We start from the raw sequence: 24097 nt of genomic DNA on the forward strand, positions 1-24097 counted from the left end.
TCTTGTGGCTTTCGACTTGCCCACTCCCTGAGTCCTGGGAGTCCGACAGAGGTCTAGACCTAGAGGCGTTATCACGGCCGATCTGACGCCCCCTCCACAACACAAGGGGACAGACACTATCACTGCACTTCACAGCACTTTGAAGAGCGAGCATATTAGCTTCCAAGGTACGAATGGAAGACATAATAACCGCCAGGGCATCACCATCCCAGACACAACCCGGGGTTCGGGGCAACACCACAGGGTTAGGAAGAGCTACGTCTACAGGAGGGTTAACAGGTGAAAACACACTACAATGACTCCTACCACTTCTGGAGGAAGACCTTCTGATCCTATCTCGCTCTAGCTTTCTCACATACGAATCATAAGTCCTCCAACTAGCATCAGACAAAGATTCACACTCCTTGCATCGGTCATTCAACAAACAAACATGCCCTCTACAACCCGAGCATACAGTGTGAGGATCTACCGAAATTTTCGGTAGCCTCACCTTACAGTCTTGCACACGGCAAACTCGATAACTAGAAGAACTAGATTCAGACATCTTAATCCCAGGAAAAAACAAAGCCAAATCCAAAACAATCCACAATAGCGTATGCCTAGCCACAAGTCCAAGTCAAAAAACCAAAAATCAAACAAATACTCAAGTGACAACCAAGTTTTATCCGAAATCCAAGACGGAGGTACTGAAAACAAGTGTTGACAGTACCGGCGACAGAGAAAATCTGAATAGAAAATGGGAATGGTTTCTGATACCGCCTCCCAGCGGCGGGGAATGGGTACTAACCACCTGATCTCCCACTGCGTGTGTCGTAAGTTTTGAAATTCTGTCGGACTAACAGAGAATACAGCTATATATATATCTGACAGGTAAGTCTTATGAACAAAATTGTTTGTTTGTAATGTCTTGAGCAAAAAGTTTTTCCTTCTGTTTAGGGCAATATACAGCAGTTCCACCAGCCCCTACAAGGGGAGGCATGCTTGAATTAACTTCAGAGTATTGACTCGAGGGTAGACCATCTCCTTCAAACTGTCATTATATGCTCTCTGATACGTCACCTGAGCTTGACTTCCAAATTCAATGAAATTATGCCACAAAAAATCTGATCTATTGTTCCTCCATTAATTATAAGCTTCTTGTTTTCATGGTAGGCAAGTTTACATGCAGTTAAACCATGGCTTATCTTTAAGATGAAACTTGAGGATTTTAGAAGGAATTCTCCCCTTGATAATTGCTTCCAAAATCCTTAAGTTTCATCTTCGTGATAAGCCAGTACTATTTCTCCATCACATTTTCATATTTCCAAAAGTTGTGATGGGGCTATATTCTGATGAACCTATTGTAAAGCGAAAATGTTTTAAGTTCAAATTGTATTTTAATATACCTATCCTAAAAGATATCATGGCCTAGTCTAGCCTACCATGAGCAAGCTTAGGACACTTGTATTTGAACCGAAACCACCCATGCTATAAACTGCTGCATATATAAAGGATCATTGGCAAGGTCTTTAAGGATTTCCAGTGTGACGGCTATTACGGGCTTGCTCCCTTGAAGCTTGGTATTTGTCTTCAATTTGTCAGAGAGCACCAAATTTGATGGTACTGTATATAAGACCACTGGGCACATAAAACCCAGCCACAAATTTAAAAAAGGAATATTAAGGAAAAAAAATTTGTGCATGCAAATGCTATTTTGTCCTGAATTTAGTCAAGAAAATTTACCTTGCATCCTAGGGGCTGAAGGTTAGTTTTCACAGGCCTACCCTAAACCCACAGGAAAGTTGTCTTTGCTAGACAGAAATCAGAACTCCTGTACTCTATATAATTTCTGAATGACAAGTATAAATTATGCTTAGTTAAAATTTTAAGTATACTCAAGTATCATAAAAAAAATCAATTCCCATATCAGTAAATGCCCCGTAGGGGGTAGTACCATTAGTGCACCTTATGCATTACTTAAGGTTCTTTGCAGTGTCCCTTTTGCCGTTAGCTGCAACCCCTTTCATACTCTCTTTCTTCCAACTTACTTTCCACACTCTCCTAACAATTGTTTCAATATTATTTTCTGTACTGAATTACCTCATAGGTCCCAGCACTTGGTTTGGCCTAAATTTTATATTCCAAATCCATATCAGTAAATCTTACTATAGCAAACATTCCTGTGTTACTGTGCACAATACCAGCTAGTTTTGATGATTAAAATGGTTTTCCTTTTCTGTAATATTTGTATTATATGGATTTTAATCAACATTTCTATTATTAATATCATTAATTAGAAGATAAGCCCTATTCCTATAGAACAACCCAACAGGAGAAATTGACTTGATGTTCAAGCTTCCAAAATATGGTATTCATTTGAAAGAAATTTCAGAAGATAACACGATACAAAGAAAGAAGAGATCAGGTATCAGAAAAAGATAAAATAATAAATCAACAGATAAGTAAATATATAAATAAATTATTGAAGCATAAGGTGGAATGTTTTAGGGTAGTAATGCATTGCAACTTTGCTTGAACTTTTGAGGTTAACAATGCACAACATCCTCAGGGAGACTTCCACAGTCCAATGGTGTGAGGAATAAAATACCTCTGGAACTGAGAGGTTCAACAACATGGCACATTTACTACATACTGGTAATGCTGCTCAGCAGATCTGGTCACTCTTGGCAGGAAAAGAGAATCAAAGATCAATTGCGATACCGAAAGTTCTCAGTTAAAATATAACTTATCAAAAACTGACAAACAGGAGACCATCCACTGATGGTCCAAGTCATAACCGGTACTGTTAGGAAACAGAAACCTTCCGCTGCAAACCACTCTATCTATGGGAAGTAAATTTGTGGCAGACGCAAACATCCACACAGGAGAAGAGTATTCTAGTAAAGGTAGGACAAACGACCTAGAACAGTCTGCACAGGTTTTATCATTTTTATATATATAAGAGACTTTACATACAATACCTAACTTCTTTGTACCATCTGCTGATGCTTTCATTAGATGTTTCTCAAACGTAAGATGTGAAACAAAAGTTACACCATGTACAGTCAAAGCTTCAGACTCATTCAGCAGAGTCTGATCCACTTGAAGGGGAAGGTGGAATGGAAAATCAGGACAAGATCAACTAATCAATAATGTTTTCGTTTCACTGGAGTTCAACCTCATAACCCACTGACTGTCACAATTTAGACTAAGGGCAGCTTCATTTCTCACGGGCGGAGACTTTACTACACCCACAAGTGTTATTTCATCGGCATAATGAACACTCTTGCTTTCCAGGCCAACAACCATATCACTTGTACACACTAAAAATAACAGCAGACTAAGAACACTAACTTGTGGAACACCAGACACAATAGGTCTTGGTACACAAATGATCCCATCAACAGCAACCTACTGCTGCCTACTTGTAAGGAAACCTTGAAGTAATCCTAAAACAAAAGTAGCGCTAAAATCTTTCTGAATTACTCTACACACAAACCCTTTTTTGAGCTTTCCAAGCCAATGGCATTTCATACCTAAAACAGCATTGGAAGTACCTAACTGCTTCTTATATGCATACTGATTACAGTATTAGCTAACAATCCTTTGGATTCCATGTATTTGCATAGTGGCTTAAAAATAAGTTTTTACGCAATTTTAGAGAGCACAGGGAGAATAGAAATTGGCCTGTAGTTACTGCAGTCTGCAGATATGCCACTCTTCGGAACAGGTACTGTACAGTATTACTAAGCTTGCGCTCATCAAAAAAAAAAAAAAAATTCTATGTAGACATAAAAATCTATAGAATTTACTAATCTTGGGATACACCACACAAAAAACCTTTTTGAAAACAAAGGAAAGAAACCACAAGGTTCTTCTCTTCCCCAGCTACTGTATCAAGATTATCAAGAATTTTCTTAACATCCCCTGAGCAAAATGCAAATTTTGTAAATATAACTTCAGGATGACACATATCAGGGAGGGGGACATCCTCAGCTGATTGCTTAGCTTCAAAAACTCAGTGAAGCAGTGCAGACTTTTTCTTTGGGCCAGTCACCAATCCACCATCACCTCTTAGTAGTGGTGAGATGGAAGATGAGCCTGACCCAAAGATAGATGTCAACTTGACCCACCACAGATGAGGTTGAGTAACATCTTTGAGTTTCCTCTTTAAGGAATTATTGAATTTCTCTCAGCTATACAGTATTTGTGGCTTCAGTTATTCGCAGATTTTTCTATGGAACGTATTTTTCAATAAATCACAGAAAATTCGGTCATTCACAGATTTTTTCGTAGGGTAATATTCACTAATTACTGTATTTTCAAGTTATTTTCGTGACTAAATATATTTTCTATGGACAATTATTTACAGTAAACACCGGTAATCGCGGGGGATGCGTACCACAACCCCCCGCAAATAGTTAAAATCCATGAATGGTCAACACCCCCCTCTAAAAACACTTATAACTGCCTATCGTGAAAGTTCAAATACCAAATGTATACTTTAAACTAGCATCCTGCATCAAATATACTGTACATTCAACTATTATCCTATTACAGTGAACCCCCCATATTCGCAGGGGATGCGTACCACACCCCCGCGAATAGCTAAAATCCGCGAATACTTAAAACCCCTCTAAAAACACTTAGAACTGCCCATTTTGATAGTTTAAACACAAGAAAAACCCTGTAAAAATGATTATACCTGAGTATTTTAATAGTTTTATCACAAAAAGTGCATTTATTCATGAAAATTATATGAAAATACAGTAATTAGTGAATATTTCTCAGTGAAAAATACCACGAATGGGCGAATTTTCCACAAATAATGGCTAGATATGTTCCACAGAGAAACCCGCGAATGCGTGAGTCCGCGAATCATGAGAATGCGAATACGCGGGGTTTACTGTACTGTATTAATCTTTGAAAATATATTATTAATATCATTTCAAAGTCACCTTAAACATTTTACCCTTAAAAATATATATGCATGTACTTCTAACCCCTTCAGCCAATAACAGAGAGAGAGAGAGATTTTTCAGTGACCATTTGTGGGCAACATTCCCCTTCATCAAGTTAGCTGTTACTACTTCCTAATAAACACCATTTTCTCTGGAAGCTTGAATTCCAAGTCAATGGCCCCTGTGGCCTTGATACATATGGGAGGGTTTTGAGGACTCTACAACGACTCCCAAAAATAGGTTTTTCCTACATCTAAACCTGTTTTTTTTTTTTATAGTGTAGTCGCATATTTCATCCTCAAGGAGCTTTACAAAGAAATTGACAGGGTGATGAAAGGCTTAAACTCTCAAATTTTAATCCCAACTCCCCAAAGAAAAAAAATTTCTGGTCTGAGGTCAAGCCACAATTTTCAAGCCCCATTCTTTATTCTAAAAACCCCTCAGGTTTTGGTAACAAAGAACAAGAAACTAAACACACAGTTATGTTTTTAGGGTGAAGTTCTACAGTGACTTACTTAAGCATGCTGGGTATGGTTGCAGTATTGACACACCTTCCCCAGCGATAGACAGCATACCCACCTGTTAGGAAGACCCCTGGTTTTTGCTATAGTGCCTATGGAGTCAGGACTAACCATACCACCTACTGATACACAGTGTAGTCGAATTTGTTTGAGCTCGTGGCAGTAATGCATTAAGAATACTGTCCCTGATGACCACCCTGTACATTTCTGAAGAAGGCCAACGATGTATTTACTCTTCTAATATCATGTAACCTAGGAAAGGAGTGTGGGTTTGCCATTTTAATGAGGGACACTAAAATTATTCTATGCCCTTGTAGAGAGTGGTTTATTTGTGCTAGGGTGTAGGAAAACAGGACCTTCTGGGATGTTTGCCATGACATATAGGTAAACCTAAAGTGCTTGAACCGGGCATAATGTTTTGTCTGCTAAATTGAGTTTTCTTATCAGAATAGATTTCCTTCTTAAAGGATTCTCATTCTTGACCAGGAATGATGGGCCAGGGGACAATAATAACAGATGGTCAGCTGTTTGTGTGATGTATTGTCCCTGTCTAAGAGAGCCCAGTTCACTAATACGAGCTGCTGATGCTAATGCAATCAAGAAGATCGCCTTTTGAAGCATGTGAGTTGTAGTTGTATTGGGTCCACTGAATTGAGGGGTTGATAGAAGTTTAAGCACCTTGTTCAGAGACCAGTAATTGGAAGCCTTTTGGAAGCGGGTCTTTGTAGTGCAAAAGACCGCAGAAGGGAAAATCTATAAAGCAAGGGTTCTGTTAATGCTGCCTTATATGCCATGATTGTTGTAACTGCAAGGCATCTGTCTTCAAAAAGGCATATAAGAAAATTTAAATGTTTCCCATAGAAACCTCAACTGGGCTCTCAGTATAGACATAATCTAACCATGTCTTTCATATGGACTGGTACTGTCGGGCAGATAATGTCTGTAATTTTGCATTAGGTACCTAGCAATGTTGAGTAATTTTCACGGTAGATAATTAAAAAATCCACATGTGAAAGTCTTGGCTCAGAAAGGACGATGCGCAGACAACTTTCCCTGCTATTGTTTGGGATAGAACAGCGGACGGTAGTGGAACTGATCTCTTCACCGTTGTTGAAGTAATAGGAACCAGTGCCTGTTTGGCCAATTTGGGGCTATTAAGTAAGCTGTCCCTTTGAAAGTTAGAAGCTTGCTAAAAACCTTCAAAATCCGGGGCAATGGAGGAAAAAGGTATATCGTCCTCCATTTGCTCCAGTCTTGTAGAAAGGCATCTCTTGCTGTTGCTTGACTGTCCAAGTTTGGAGACACATATACTGGGAGTTTGTGATCCTCGTATGTGGTGAACAGGTCCACTTCCAGTTGTGGAAGCATGTTGGCTATTGTTTGAAAAGAGTGGTTGTCGTTTTCCTTGATAGAGAGTCTGCTATTACATTGAGAGACCCTGTGAGGTGAGGTGAGTTTTTTGAGAGACAAAAAGACAGCCATCAGCTCCAGGAAACTGATATGACAATTCCTGAGTAGCTGACCACCTCCCTGCCACCTGACAATCCTCCCAAGGTCCTCCCCAACCTGTCAATGAGGCATCTGTGTGTATTGTCACTCGTACAGATGGAGGAGTCAGGGTGACCTGTTTCGTCAGACTCCTTCCAGGTCCGAGGCTTAAGTATCTCCCCGACTTTTCTACTCTTTTGATGAGGTTGGTCTCGCATCTTTTTTCTCGCATGCGATAGCCAGGATTTTAGTTGCAATCTGAGTACTGGATCTATTACTCATGAGAACTGCAGCAGGCCCATCATACATTCTAATTGCCGTCTAAAAACTCTGGGCTGTGCAAGGAACGTTTTGAGGTTTTTCCTTATTCTGTTTTGAGTACTGATGGGGAGAGACAACAGGCCATGAGTCCCACTGCTCTTAGGTTTTCCAAGCACTCTTTTCTTGTGGGACCCCAGATTAACCAGTCGTCTTGGCAGCCTACTGTATTACGTCTTAAACGTTAAGTTCTTGAACAACTACCATTGCTAATTCTGTAAAATTTCTTGGGGCAATGTTTGGCCCAAAAGGCATGACTTTGAACCTGTACATATCTTTCCCTATCTGGAACCCTAGGAAGGGGTGGAAGGGAATGGCAATAGGGACATGCCAGTATGCATCTTTCAGGTCTATAGAAGCTGTCCAAGTCCCTTTTGGAACGACTGAACATACTGTACTTGGGCAATGGTAGTCATCCGAAAATTTTTGCAAACAACATGCTTGTTCAATGTCGATAAGTCGAGGATCATTCATCTTCATTCAGAGGAATCCTTTTTGGGGGCACTGAAGAGATGTGCTTGGTGGTGAATATGCGCATGTTTCTCTATGGCTCCCTTTAACAGGGCCTTCTGCACACAACCTTCCAGAGGGGGGCAGGTCTGGCTTTTGGAAGAACCCCTTTAAAGGAGGGAAGGGATGAGACCATTTCCACCCCAGCCTGTTGAAAATAATGCTGTGTCCCCAAGGGAGGACTTCCATTGCCTGTGGTGTTGTCAAAGCCAACCCCCAACCATACAATTCCTATTGGTATCTGCATCTTTCTCTGCCTTTGCCCTTGATAGGCATTCCAGGTGTTGCTTTTCCTTTTCCATTATAAGAAGGTTTTTGGACCTTGTGAAAAAGGATATCCTTGTTGTTGTTGTTGTTGTTGTTGTCCCTTTGTAGGGAGTTGTCCCTTCTGACCACCTACCTGTTTTTGAGGAAAACTTTTGGGGTGACTGAAGGTTATATGATTTTTTATTTAAGCGAGCCTTTTTTGTGTTTGGTAAAGGGAAGTTTCAGGTGTTTTGTTTCCCGAATTCCCCTTTCTCCAGAGGAGCGTACACTGTACAATTCTGTTGGCAGGCTTGCTCATTGACTTGAGCCACAACAGACTCCTCAAACAGGTCCTTACAGAAGGGGTTAGACTGTAATAATGCAGTCACATTGGGGAGTGACTTGTTACAACCCTTTAGAGCCCTCCAATGTTTCCATTTGCACTTTTATGCACCATTCTATAAAGTCATAGTGTGCTTCCCATGGGGTTCTCATAAGACTTTTGGCCACAACAGCAAAAATTGTCCTGGAATCTTCTGGAAGCCTTTTGGTGGCAACTTCCAGTGAGGTGGTAGAGGTTATAATACTAAGGAGGTGGATCCTAGCATGAAATTCTGACAAGGCTGTCCCCTCTGAGAGTCTTCTCATAGGGGTCTCAAACTGCTGAGTAGCTATATCTAAAGGGGGCTTTTTCCTTGCAAAAGGGAGGTGAAACGTTGCCCATTCCATGGTGGAATTTTTCAAAACTGGGAGGACTGTAGCATATGGTTTTAGTTCTGTCATTGGCTCCTGTTTTCTAGTTACTACAGAATTCTGAAAGTCTGTCTTCACATGGTTAATTATTTTAAAAGTAAAGGGACAGAAGGCTGGGGGTACTTGGTGAGCGAATTGGGTTTTATTCATAATGGGAGCATAGATCCATCTTCCGTTGACCTGGTAAAGGGCGTCATCTATAGCTTTTAATGCTACAGTAAACCCCCCGTATTTGTGGGAATAGTTAACAGCCCCCTTTACAAATGCTTATCACTGCTTATCTTGAAAGTTCAAATACCAAGTGTATACTTAAAGTATCATCCTACATCAAATGCACCTTAAATTATTATCCTATTACTGTATTAATCTTTGAAATGATATTATTAATATTTCAATGAGAGAGAGAGAGAGAGAGAGAGAGAGAGAGAGAGAGAGAGAGAGATGAACTGAGTTGCATGGTTAAACAATTAAAAATGTCAATAATTCAGTATATATTATGTCTATCTTTCTATCAACCACTCTTCCTTTCTATCTATCTATCTCCCACCTGTGGAGAGAGAGAGAGAGAGAGAGAGAGAGAGAGAGAGAGAGAGAGAGAGAGAGAGCAACATCATATATCTGACCCACAAGAGGGCAACACTTTCTCCCCGTGTAGTCAATACGTCAAGATATTTGACATGTTTGACAGGTTGCCCAATCGCTCAAGGAGACTGAGAACAAGACGAGGGAAAAAATTTATCTAGGTAAAATCTTAGTAATTCAATATATTTTCTTTAATGAATTGATAATTTGCTCTGATTACATTAATATTAATATTTGGAAATTAGTAACTCATTTACCATACAAAACAAATAAACATACTACATAATACATAAGCATAAAAATTCTCTCATCTCAGTGAGAGAGAGATAATTATTATTTTTATAATTTAATGTTATTATTTAATCTTATTAAACTTAATATTAATGTTACTTTACTATAATTTTAATATTTCAATAATTTTAATATTTCAGAGCATCATATCTATAACGGGTGAAAAAACAGGTTTTGACTTAGGAAAACCCTATCTTTGGTAGTTGCTGTTGAGTCCTCAAGGAGTTACCCCCCAATTTGTGCCAGCGCTCCATGGTGACTAGACTAGTATCAAAGAAATATTTTTCTAGCCTGGTCTTGTAGCCAGGTAATGTGTTGTAATAAAAACATTATGACACATGATAGAGTATAATGGACTCAAAGATGAGAGAGCATTTTCCCCCATCTTCAGCAAAGCTGAACCCAGTTTTTCCTACGTCAAAAAATGTAAGAAGTGACTATTGCGCACGCGTGTCTGCCATCTTGTTTATGACCAGGGCAGGCAAAAGACCAGCTCCATTACTCTCTCCTGGTCAATATAGGATGATCCCTAGCCCAAAGCCCATGCCTTCTGTCAGGGAAGTGGGAGGGTTTTGAAGACAACAGTGACTACCAAAAATAAGTTTTTCCTACGTCAAAACCTGCTTTTTGATAGTGCAGTCGTGTGTTTCGTCCTCAAGGAGCTTTACAAAAGAAATTGACAGGTGACAAAAGGCTTAAGCTCTCAAAATTTTAATCCCAAACAACCCAAAGAAAAAACATTTATGGTCTGAGGTCACGCCACAAGTTTCAACCCCATTCCTTATTCTAAAAAACCTTTTGGGGTTTTGGTAACAAGGAACTAAACAAGAACTTGCATTTTTAGGATGAAGTTCTTTAGTGACTTACCTAAGTATGCTGGGTGTGGTTGCAGTCTTTTCATATCTTCCCCAGCAATAGTCAGCATACTCACCCATTAGGAGGACCCCTGGTTTTCTGCTGTAGAGCCTATGGGGTCACGACTAACCATACCACCTACTGACATGCAGTGCAGACAAATTTGTTCGAGCTCATGGAAGTAATGTTTTAAGAACAGTGTCTCTGATGCCCACCCTGTACTTTCAGAGACTTCTTCAAAAGAGACATTTCTGAAGAAGGCCATCAATGTACTTACTTTCCTAATGTCATGTGACCTAGGAAAGGAGTGTGGGTTTGCCTTTTTAATGAGGGACACTAAAATTATTCTTAGCCCTTGTAGACAGAGTGGTTTATTCGTGCTAGGGTGTAGGAAAATTGGGCCTTCTGGGATGTTTGCAGTGACCTATAGGTAAACCTTAAGTGCCTGAACTGGGCAAAATGTTTTGTCTGCTAAATTAAGTTTTCTTATAAGAATAGGAGATTTCCTTCTTAAAGGATCCTCATTCTTGGCCAGGAATGTTGAGCCTGGGGACAATAATAATTGATTACCAGCAGTTTGTGTGATATATTGTCCCCGTCTAAGAGAGCCCCACTAATACGGGCTCCTGATGCTTATGCATTCAGGAATATCGCCTTTTGTAGCTTGTGAGTTGCAGTTGCATTGGGTCTGCTGAATTGAGGGGTAGATAGAAGTCCAAGTACCTTGTTCAGGGACCGAGTAATTGGGAGTCTTTTGGGAGCGGGTCTTTGTAGAACAAAAGACCGCAGAAGGGAAGTAACAACTTCTATGCTGGTGTCAATCCCGAATCTATAAAGCAAGGATTCTGTTAATGCTGCCTTGTATGCCATGACTGTTGTAACCATAAGGCATTTGTCTTCAAAAAGATATATCAGAAAATTTAAAAGTGTTTCTATAGAAATTTCAACTGAGCTCTCAGTATGGATGTAATCTAACCATATCTTCCATACAGAATGGTATTGTCAGATAGATGTCCGTAATTTTTGCACTAGGTACCTAGCAATGCTGGGCGAGTAGTTTTCAAGGTACATAATGTTTAAAAAAATCCATATGTGAAAGTCTTGGCTCAGAAAGGAGGATGCGTAAACGATTTTCCCTCCTCCTTTCTGGGATAGAACAGCAGACGACAGTGGAATTGATCTTTTCACCCACTGTTGAAGTGATAGGAACCAATGCCTGTTTGGCCAATTAAGTAAGCTGTTCCTTTGAAGGTTAGGAGTTTGCTAAAAACCTTCGAAATCTGGGACGATGGAGGAAGAGATATATCGTCCTCCACTTGTTCCAGTCTTGTAGGAGGCATCTCTTGCTATTGCTTGATTGTCCAAGTTCAGAGATACATATACTTTGAGTTTGTGATTCTTGTATGTGGCGAACAGGTCCACTTCCGGTTGTGGAAGCATGTTGGCTATTGTTTGAAAAGAGTGGTTGTCCAACATCCACTCTGTTGAGGCTGTCGTTTTCCTTGACAGAGGGTCTGCTATTACGTTGAGAGACCCTGTGAGGTGAATTGCAGACAGGTGCCACTTCTCTACTTGTACCATCCAAAGGACGGCTAGCATTACCATGTTGAGAGGAGGTGAATGTGATCCCCATCTTTTGATGCACTTGATGCAGAACATTGCAGTTGTGTTGTCTAGAACCAATGAGGCATCTGTGTGTATTGAGGTGGAAGGCTGACCGACTGGTGAGACTGGTACAGCCTGAACTATGGTTGGGGTTTGTGGCCTCCTAAACTTCTTATACCTTTTCCCCGACCTGCCATGGGAACCGGAGGACTCTGAGATTTTACGTTTGGCGGGAATAACCCACCGGGAGCGGAGGCTCTGGTTGGCCCTGGTTGCTTCCGCCAGGACATTATTTGTTCACCTCGTCCTCGGGAATAAATTAGCCCCCAAATCGAGCTTTTCATTAGTTTATTAGGCTCGTGCCTAATAGTGGCGTCATAAAAATATGTTTGCGACAGTTCGTCCTTGCCACTGTAAAGTCAAACAGGTCTGCTTGGAATCCTGCCAGCAGAGATTTAGTTAAGACCTGGAAAAAGGGTTCATCTGCATACAGCACAGATGTCGCCTCTGCCATACACAAGGAGTTCATTGCACGGCTCAGCCAACACCTAGCGTCGAACTCCGGCTTCAGGAGGGCCTCCGGAATTTTGGGAAGCTGCTCACTGAAGAGAGTGGACGCACAGTCTGGGTCCAGCTTGCCCTCCGTAAAGGTGGACGGAACTTCGTTCCAGAATTCGGAGTCACCGGGGAGGACCAGAGAGGTGGGATCGGTCTCCCGGAGCTGCGGCATCGACTTACCCTCCATGCATGCCTGAACAGTTGCCTGAGCCACTTTCGACATGCAAGGAGTTGCTATCCTATCCCCCAAAGAAAACATCGTAAAATTTCCTTTGAAGGGGGTCAGCTTTGTGTTTTCTGCTTCCCATTCCGCAAGGGTGCGAAGCAGAGCCGGTTGAGCCTGATCCCTAGGAAAGAGGACTGTCTCCTTAGGGACCTTATCTGTTCTCACCCAAGCTTCCTCTGTCAATCTAGCAAAGCCTGGGTAGGGGGGAAGCAGACCTGGAGGAAAGAACTCCAACTCCTGAAGTCTGCGCGTCCCTAGGCCCTCAATGGTTAAAGTATCCTCATGCTGGGGGGCATGAAGAGCCAAGCACCAAGGGTTCCCCTTATCGAAAGGAGGAAGGGCGGAGGCGTCCGGAATGGTGAAGGACGGAGCTGACTTGCCAGAGCTCACGAGCCAGGAGATCTTGGTCTCCTGGCTCTGCAGCTTTTCCAATACCGTCTTCCACCTCTCGTCCATCTGCTTGTTGATCGTATCAAGCAGCATGCTTGCCAATTCCTGGAAATTGGAAGCAGGTTGACGAGGGGGGCTGGCTTTGGCTGCCCTTGCTCTCGACCCCTTTACAGAGGGAGTGTCACTAGCAACGGAAGCCACTGGGCTAGAAGCCCGTGACTTTCCCGGGGGAAAGGGAGTTGCCTTGCGGGAAGAAGAGGACTTATATCCCTTACCTTTCAGTGACTTTTTTACCTTGGGGATGGTCAATGTCGACCTATCCCCAAGGTAGGAGGACTTCTGGAAACCCTGGAAGGAAGATACAGAGGATGAAGGGGAATTAAAAAGGGAGTCCGCTCCCCCTGCCTCACTTACCTCCCTACCTACCTCCTGGTCCGGTTCCACATTCATGGGCTCCAGGTCCAAGTTAACGGCCGCCACTTCTGCTGACACTTCCGCTGCTATGACATCCTGGGAGAGCTGCGTCGCTTCCCGGATATGTTCAATCAAAGGGGCTGCCACTTCTGCTGGGACAGCCGCAGCGAACCGGGCACCGGGGAAGAGGAGGTTACAGATGACCTTCGACAGAACATATGGCCTCCCCGACGGGACGTTCCTCCCAAAACCAGCCACCCAACTCCTAAGGGTGGCCAAGGAAGCGTTGCGAGAAGCTTGATTGGCCTGAAAATAACAAGGACTAAGTAACTGCACACCAAGGACTTAAAATATATATAAGGGATATAACAAAAACCTTATAAACTATCAAATAAGTCAAGGAACCAGGTAAACTAAAGGCCGTAACTTTAGGCTTACCGACTCGTCCTGGAACTATTCAAACAAGGCGTAGCACACTTCACATCCATCCGGGTGCCAAACGATCAAGTCTCCCACCCTGACTGCGCAGCCGGAGTGGGAGCGGCAGACAACATGGCCGCAGGGCTGGTGCAGCACTGTGGTGCACCCGGACTCCTGGCAGCGTACCATCTGTATGGATAAACTGTATATGAGTATGCTTAACTGAAGGCACGCCGGAGTAAATCCGGCGGAGATAGGGGCCTTATGCTCAAGCAGATAACAGGTCATGCAATTAGCAGATTAGTCCTACCGGAGTATTCCGGTGAAGCGAACAACATTATTCATGGCAAATAAGTTAAGGAACGCCGGAGTTAAACCGACGGAAATAATATCTAACTTAACCTAAAATCATGCAACATGACAGAGTAAGTTAAGTGACGCCGGATATAATCCGACGTGAATGATATATATATCTTAACCTAAAGTCCTGCACACTTAGAATTAAATATAATTGCCATAGGTGCCAGAGACCGGCAGAAAATTCGCTGGTTAAATACATGGAATAGCAGTTTTTTAAATGCTGGACATGTCATTCCAGTACTGAGACCCTGGAAACCTCGCTACCCCCGCCACTGGTTACTATGTAGGGGCGGAGTGGTTCACTATTAGGACAGTTCTCGTATGTCCACAGGAGAACAAAGTGAGTAAAGCCAACCTACTAAAACCAAAGACCACCGAGTGGAAAAGGCTAGCGGCAACGGGGGTACCGACGGAGTCAGCAAGGGTTGTGTATGCCCTGAAAGTGTCCGGAGTTCCGCGAACCAATGAGGAAGCAAACAAACGAAACAATAGCGAGGTGTGTGACGTTAAAACGGATACCAGGAGGGTGGATAACCTCCGATTGGAGACCCGTCTAGGTCCCCCCCCCCAAGAGAGTGACGGCCGCGAGAGGACGACGCTCCACACACGGGGAGGGATAACACATCACCTGCTATACAGGGGAGAGGTGGGGGAGTAACGACAAGGCTGTGTCACGATATTAAGGTCGACTGAGTGGGGGAAACCACCAGACACTGACCTCAACCCCCTTACTGGGTGTTGAGATGTACCGAGCCTCCCCGCAAAGGGGGAAGACGACACTTGCAAGAAGTTACGAAAAGAGGTTAGGCTAAGCACATTGGATTACTGCAACCAAACTCCCATCTTTTCCCTGAAGACGAAGCCTATAAAGGGAAAAAGAGGGAGAGTGTGGAGGAAGGGGAGGTAGGGGGGGGACTGTGAAGGGGAGAGAATTTTTGTTCAGAAGGCCAACCGAAGACCGACATGTAGGGCACAGGGCTATGCATTGCGAATCACTTTTCTCCCTTCATTAGAGGGGGAGAAGGATTAACAGAGAATCCAAGCATACCCAAAACATACGGAACAGCGGATGGAACAACGAACGTGGCGCTCCCTTCACCGGCCCACACCTCCTTCCACGACTCAAGCGACAAAGTCGGGAGAGAAGGGAGCAGAGTCAATGAGCAAAGCTAACCTACGTAGCCTAACCCACCGATTAAGGCAAGAGGGTCAGGCTAGTACCACAAAACACAAAATATACTGCTAAATTTTAACCAACAATAATACATCAATACATAAGTCAAAATTATAAAATAATAAACGCTTGTGCTATGGGTATGTTCTACCCGAGCGAAGCGAACAGGAAGTGGGCAACCAAAATGGCCGCTCCTGACGCCAAGCTAAGGTAATATTAATCCATAAATATCCATGTCATCCATTGTATCACAATTCAGAAAAACCGATTATAAGACAGCACCAGCCTGGGGAACAAAATCTACTCGAGCGAAAGCCAAAAAATTCTTTATGAAGGGTTTAAAAGCATAAAACCGTGGGAGGGCGCTCCCTAAAGAATTGATACTAACACCAGTATTAATACCAGCACACTGGCCCGCTCAATGTAGATAAAATTCCCCAAAATGAACTCCCTGAAGGGGTAACGTCAATTGTAAGACAAAACATTAATGTAAATGACCCAGTGAAACCTCTACTGAACTGGTCTGTAGAGGCGCACCGCTAGGTCATCATGGCGGGCCGGCAACGCAGAGGAACGCCCGGTATTTGACCCAATAATTATTAAATTAAGGGCCAAATACAGCCTCGATACAACTAAAACCCCGCTAGGGCAGGAGTACTTAACTTAGTGGCGGTGATTTCAGTGACAGAAGACATGATATTCCAAATTAACTGTGAAAAAACACAGAGCACAAGCAAGGTGTGTTACCAGAAACGCATGCTAAAAAGGAATGAGGGTAGGTGGTGCTCAGGTCGTCAGGTACAGGCCGGGTGAGTTGCCGTTGGAACGGCTCTTCTCGTACCGGGGGTTATGACATCGGGACATTCTACAGGGTTAGGTTCTGTGGTAGTGGTCATATTCACTCACCCTACTCTATACTGACACCTGTTACATAATAGGTGATCGCTCTGAGGGTAGTAACCTCAGCATTCCCGTTGGCTTTCTTTCTCTGGTATATTTAGCAATATTTATACCTAGAAATGTGTGCTCAAGGGACATTTCACCGGCTGACACAGGTCCGAAGCTCAGAAATATCAATTTTTTCCTCTATGTTTTTATGAGCCTTGCGCATTGTCAGTCCCCAGTATTTGGATAAAGAAATTGAATACATAAGAAAAATAGGGACAGATTTCTGTTATCCTTCACATATACTAGATATTTGTTATAACAAAGCCCACAAAAAGTTTTATAGTGAAAGTAACATGAAGAAAGAAACCCCTAAGAACATTCTTAGCTTGCCTTATTTTAGTGGTTTTGAAAACATAAAATCATTGTTAAAACCTTTTAATGTAAACATTGTTTTTTCTTATAATAACACACTCAAAAGAATGTTAATAAAAAACAGCCCTAAAGAAAACAACAACATAATATATAAAATTCCATGTTTGGATTGCCCCTCTTTTTATATTGGCCAATCTAGCAAAGATTTAGATGTACGTATTAAGCAACATAAGTATTCAGTCAAAACTGGACAAGCATCCAATGCTATATTCATTCATTTAAGTGAAAACTCTCACAGGATAAACTGGACAAAGTTCAGTGATTGCCAGATTGAAAGATTTCTCTTCAAGAAATCTATTGGAGTCTGCTATTATCCAGCTTACTTCCAGTTGTAATTTTAATCTTAGCCCTGGCATGTATTATTTGGATCCCTGTATTAGAAAAATGTTCAGGAATGACCTAAAAGATAAAATCACTGACTTAATTACAAGGTAGCTACTTGATATATATTTTCTGTATATCCGTATGTTTAATATATAAATTTTTTTTTTTTAAATGTTCATCTTGCAAAAAGTTATTATTGTTTACAAAGAAAAAAAAGAATTATTGAGTTGTACTAAAAATTTTTAGGTGGTCAGTCACAAACCTGTATAATCTTTTAATTGTCCTGTTCCTGCTCTTGAACGGTTGATCCTAATCCTTTGTAAAACCCTCTTAAATATTTAGTCCTGTTTTGGCAGTTCTACTAATTCTTCAATTGTGTTGGATTCCAGGTACATATGTTTCCTTTATAATCCCTATCTGTCATTTATATGAGTTTTCTTTGTAAACATACTTTTATATTTCTTCAGTCTGCTAAGTAAAGGACTAGTGTTGAAAGGCCTCGCAGCACTCCAGTGTTTGTTTCCTTCGTGGATTTTATCTTTATTTATATATTCATCACGTTCCATATTTTCATGATTCAGTTATACATATACATATAATATATATATATATATACAGTATATATATATAATATATATGTGTTTATATATATAATATATATGTGTATATATATGTGTATATATATATATATATATAATATATATATATATATAATATATATATATATCAAAAGGCCATAGAAGGTCGCAACTGATGGTCCAGAAGGCCGCAGGTTCCCCATCCCTGCTCTAGATCATCAGGGGGCTCTCTCAGATTCAACCTCAAAGGGGAATGCGAAAGTTATCGACACTTTCAAAATTTCTTCCATAATATAAGCCACTTTTGCCCTAGCTTAAACCCCAGGGAAGTGAGAGGGTAGAGACTGCTCGGTAAGAGTAGAATGTATAAATTCTGGGAGGACGAGGGATAGAGGTGTATAAATTCAATATATGATCATCACTTAACCCACCAGCATCTAGGTTAGCATTAGTATTCCTATCTTCTCTAATTCTGTATTTTCTCTCCTTTCTACTTATTAATCAATGCATTCATTTCCTCTAGACCCTAACCTTCACACTCCTCCTATCTATTCTCTAAATCACAAGTCTAACTTATAAAGTCTAGTGTGGGTATGGCCCTCCTACTTTTAACTTGGGCAGTCTATTCAAGCAATCCTTTCCCCCAAAAGTTCTATCCAAACTATCAGATGATGACATTGTTACTAAAAAAAAATTCAATAACAGACCATAATTCCTTCCATCAGCAACTCTATGAAACATTAACCCCGACAATGATGGCAAAGTGAGGAATGACTGGAAAACTGGAAACTCACTCAAGTTACCAGCAAGCGAGAAGGTAGACAGCAGAGCCTACCACCCCAACCAGGTATAACTATGAAATTCTTTCTTTGCAGCATCATTAAAGTTAAAGCTATATAAATGATGCCTAAGTTTTACTGAAATAATTTTGCAATAATCTTAATGCATGAGGATATCACTTCAAACAAAACTTTTAATACAGTCCCACCTCCAAAGCTGGACAAAGATCAATGGCTGTCACTTCTAGATCACTGTATACTGAGAATGGATTGTAACAGCTTCCAACATCCAACAGTTTAATTGTATAAGAAGCTTCATACCTGCAAAAAAGATGCATACGTTACTTCTTGTTTACTTAATCAATAAGCATATTTAGCCATTTCAGTATTTTTACATATAGTATACAAGCAAGTGTGCATGCCTTTAATGTACTCACTTTACTACTGAGCCTAGTACCTTCTAAGAATTCAAACTAAGCACTATTACCAAGTTAACTAAATGCCCCCTGCAACTGGGTATGCAATCCTGTGGGCAGAAACCTTCGGATAATCAGCACTTACTCATAAAAATTATTCCGCATGGTAGGAGGTAAGGACTGACATATGACAATGATTCAATTTCTAAAATAGAATTCATATTGGCAAAGCCCCATATTCTGATACTCATTAAAGTTTCAAAAATTCCTGTAAGTTCATACTTGCGTAAAAACCAGTCTTACTCATGCTGAACAGCAATGTGGTGAAAGATACGACTCATAGTTCAGCCTCTCGTGTGAGGATGTTGAGAAGTCAGAACTATACCTATACTAACTAAAGTCATTTGAAAATACCAATCTTGGAAAGAATGTCATATTCTATTATGTCAACATGTGAAGCTAACTTTTGTACCTTTATATAACTGAGACCACAAAGCACCTAAAATAAAATAAGGTTTGTTTGGAACTAAAGCCCTTCAGTGCATCGGCTTCCCTTCCAAAAGAAGCATCCAGTCAACTGTTTGCACACCCGGTCTCTGAAGTTCCCCCAACTCCAGATATGGTCATAGTAAGTGTGTCTGCCAGTCTGGAGAGACTTGCTGACTTTGCTCCACAGAAATTGACCAGTCCTTGCTTTCCATAGTTGATTTTTACTCTTTCACTATTTCAGACCATACCCTCATCTTTGTGGTGGTTTTACCTTTATTATAAGTTGGGTCTCTCAGGCCTTAAATAAGTGTATAAGTACCATTTGTTTAAACCTCCCAATGTCTTACTGGTACTGCTGCTCACTGTAAGTCATCTTATTTTGAATAGCCATTCTGTTCTGTTATTTGTATTCAACTGGAAATAGCTAAGCAGCTCAATGTTTTGTTTAAAGAAGTTCACTAACCTTTGCTTTTGTTCTTTTTTTTATATCAGTCAATCACTTTGGGAGTGGTTTTATGATTATCATAAAACCACCAAGTTCTTACCAATTTAGACATTCATGGAATTTTGTGACATTATTGGTCTTCAAGGTCTAGTTAATGATGCCAGTCCTCTTAAAGTGATAAATGCCTCACTTTTCATATCAAATTTTTGTAATGGTTCAATGCAGATGAACTGGTACCTTGCATATGCAATTCAGTAAATTCATGTCTAGCCTACAAAAAGGACCTCAGTTACTATGCAATGTCAGTAGAGGTTAAGTCTGTGCACTGATGTGGCTTGCAAAGTATGTTAAAACTGGTTTCAATCCCAAAAGAAACAACATAACAGTAGGAAGAGTTAGTTATAATCACCCCAAGGCAAGAACTCAAGGAAGAGTCTTTATCCTCTATATTTTAGATGTTTCTTTAACCCATTCTGTTTCAAACTTCATCTACCTCTCTGAGGTCTAAAACTTCAGTTTCATCTTCCTTAACAACTCCAGAATGAGAAGGATGGAAAACTAACTCTTTACTTAATTGTATATGCAAATGGAACTAAGCTTGATTTAGCTTTTAGAGAATCTGCCAGATGATTTGTCTCCCTATTCTGACAGAGGGGTTCAATCATACTCTTGCTTGTCATACTAGATCTCCCTCAGATTGCCTGTCAATCATCTATATGAGTGGTGATAAAGTATCTAAGGACTTGTGGGTGACATTCCTTAGGTAGAAAAATGAGGGAGAAGATTGAGAAGATTGAGAAGCTCTTGAATCTCTCAACAGGTATAGAAGGGTCCCAACTTTGTTACAAAATCTGGAATGAAGGGGAACAAGAAAGATCCCCACCCTTCTGAATGCTAAACAAGATATGACAGGCCATGTAACTCCCCCAAGGCAAAAGCTAAAAGGAAAACAGCCTCAAGCATAAGTTCTCTGTCTGTAGCCTGAGACAGAGTCTCAAAAGGTGCTCTGGTAAGAATCCGAAGTACTAGGGATACATCCTGCTCAGAAGGCTGAAGTTCCTGAAGGGGACAAGACTGTTCGAAACTCATCAGCACAGATTGCTCCACTAAAGAGTAAAAGTCCAGCCCTTCAGTCTGAAAACCTGCAATAAGGCTGAACAACAGCCATCTGTTGCACAGACTGAAAGGTGTTTGTCTCAGCAAAGATACACGAGGTAGCCAGAGATCCCCTGAACAGACACTCCAACCAGAGAAATACCCCTTCTACAACACTAATCACAGACGGTGGCCCACTTTTCTAGGTACATGTTCACTGAGGAACACCAAAGGTACCCTGACATCCTCGAGCACTGCAAGGAAAGCCTCTCTCTGGAAGGCCAACGAGGAGCCACCAGTCATGCGAAGGCTGGGGGTGATTAACACTGTTTATCACCCTGCAAAGAAATTTGAAAGGTTTTCCCAGGTGTGCTGAAAAGCATCTTTCAACCTGGTCATGAACAGATTAAGCTTGGGTGACGGCGTACAAACCACATCATCCCCAAAACCTGACACTAATGACTGAGCTGATTTGCAATTAAATTCCACCTGTCTGGAATGTATCTTGCAGTCTACTCGATGGCTTGACACCCACTCGAGTAACTGCAACACCAACCAACACAGAGTGAGAGACACCGTCTCCCTGTTTGTTGACTGCAGCCACAACAGTCGTGGTGTTGCTCATCAACACTACCGAGTGACCTTTCAACTGCTCCGGAAAAGCTTGCAACACTAGCCATGCTGCCTGCATCTCGAGGACACTGCTGTGCAGACAAGGTGCATCCTTTAGCCACTCTTGAAATGAACTCTCCTCCCAGGTGTACACCCCACTCCCCCTTGATGCATTTGAAAACAGAGGCATTTCTGGAAGCTACAGTTCAAAAGAATTCCCTTTAAGAGGCTTCTGTTGTCTATCCACCATGCTAAACCCTCTTTAACTTCCTGATTCAAAGGAATGAGTCAGAAAAGATGATCTTGAGAGGCACTCCACTGCTGCTTCAGCTTCCACTGAAGCAAACGCAAGTGGCTCCACCCATGAGGTACAAGCTTCTCTAACAATGACATATGACCACCTGCCAAAGCCACACTGGTTGTTTCTACCAGGGCAGGAACTCTGCCAATACCTTCCTGAGTTTGCTCACAGGTAGGTTCTCTCTACTGTCAAATCAGTTAATCACAACCCACAATTTGTGACAAAAGGCAAGAAGGCAATCTCTGTCCCACATCCACCGCTGCCAACAGGCCCAGAGACATCTGTGACTCTGGAAGGTAGGAGTAAAACCTATTCAGTGTCTCCAAAGGTAGGTGGATGAATATCCTTGAAAGGAAGCCTGTAACCATCCTGAGGCACCATTGCAACCCAAGACTCCTCTCCTTGCTCCTGCTAGAAGACCCAGTGATGAGATGGGCAACCTCCTACTCATGGCATTGGAGGAGGGGGATCGCCATTATCAGCAACTCCCTCCCTTCTTTCCCTTTCTTCCCTTCTTGGTACAGCCAGAGGGAGGAGGATAAAAGGGTGAAAAGACCCTTCCTCCCTGAGTTTCTGAAGAGCAGGCTTCTTCAAAACCCAGACATGGATGGCTTTGCCAAACCCACATGATTGGCAGAAGCTGTCTTTGAACCCGAAAGCTTAAAGGCAGCGTGGGTGGTGACAGAATCTTTGGACTCTGTAACGCTCTGATCCATCCCAGCCTCCATTCTATTCTTGGGAAAGAGTAGCGAAGAGCCCAGCACCAAAGTTTTTTTGCAATGAGAGGCTACTCTCATGCAAAACCTGTCTCAAAAAGAGGCAATTAAATCTCTCTTCTTTAGAACCAAGTTCACCCACTTGTTGGCACTCTGGTGTGCCAGGAAAGTCAGAGCCCACATCCTGACACCAACAACCTCCTGAAAACCACCTTCTCACTCCTAGACGAGATGCCAAACACAATGAAGACCATTAGTGCATTTAACCAGAGGCCAAGCCATAAAGCAGTCTGAAGGGATGTGTCAGAAATGGTCTCAAACACAGCAACCTCTGGTGTGGTGAACATAACGCCTTCCTGATGTGGCCTCTCCAACAGGGGGTCATCAGTCAGTCCACAGACTGACACACCCAGAGCCAAGGAGTAGCCTCTACATCCTCCAGCATATAATACCCCCTCCGGCATAAAAGTGGCAAGGAAAGAAGTCTGCATAATCTGATGGAGGAAAGGGAACTTCCCAACCCGCAGATCAGGGCATTCATCTCCAGAATGCCACAAGCTAACTGTGACCACAGCAACCAGACCAAAGGCACACCTAAGAAGTATTCCCAAAGGTCAACTCCACAGATGAGACAGTTGGCTGGTACAAGGACACTGTTGCCTCCCCAAAGTCATTCTGCGCATGGACGAGCAAAATAATCCCATAGAATGCTACTCTAACTCAGCCTACAGGGAGTCCTAGGGGAGCAGGACTATTGAGTCCCATCAGATCCCCTGGGACGCAAGATGCCCCTTCTTCAGTCTAAGGAAGAGTCACACCAGAACTCTGCTTCCTAGAGCATTCCTGGTCCCACACTGAACCAGATAAGCCCCTCAATGGAGAAAAGGTATGAGATGTGGTGGAGTCCCTGTCAGAACACGGTACCTTGCACTGCCCCTACAACCTGCACTGCGAACCATGCATGCAAGAGGTGGAAGAGGTCAAAGGAGAGTGCTTCGACCATGCACGCTCCAGAGAGCACAAACATCTTGAGCATGGAAATAGTACAGGTTCCCCTCTTATAGCCTTCCAAAGAAGACCAAAAAGGAAAGCCTCCCCCATCACCAGAGTGAACCCAGTCTGCAGACTAAGCCCTAGACAAGCTAGCGGATTGCACAAACCTCTCTCTGTAGAACCTCCAGGAATCACAAGGAGATAGGTTGTCCCATGCAACTGTCTTCCTACAACCATCTGATCATGGTTGGGTAGGGTGGGTGAGATGCGCAGCCTTGTGTTAGGGTGAGCCTGAGAACTCACAGTGGGTCAAGTAGTGAGCAGACCTCCAGTTTGAACTGGTGCCACAGCATCACCTTTACCTGAGGTAGCCCAATC

At 42.1% G+C, this 24097-nt stretch overlaps 1 protein-coding gene across 2 annotated transcripts in view; it reads right to left on the minus strand.

The window, feature by feature from the left end:
• The window catches only part of Samtor (S-adenosylmethionine sensor upstream of TORC1), an 82995-nt gene that overhangs the window by 7807 nt on the left and 51091 nt on the right, over positions 1–24097 (minus strand). For both annotated transcript variants that reach the window (XM_067082936.1, XM_067082935.1), the window contains one exon: positions 18862–18973. In XM_067082936.1, coding sequence (XP_066939037.1) covers positions 18862–18973 — 112 coding nt within the window. The remainder of the gene's footprint in view (positions 1–18861; positions 18974–24097) is intronic.

Source organism: Macrobrachium rosenbergii, chromosome 40 (assembly GCF_040412425.1).
Source record: "Macrobrachium rosenbergii isolate ZJJX-2024 chromosome 40, ASM4041242v1, whole genome shotgun sequence".
NCBI classification, from domain to species: Eukaryota; Metazoa; Arthropoda; class Malacostraca; order Decapoda; family Palaemonidae; genus Macrobrachium; species Macrobrachium rosenbergii.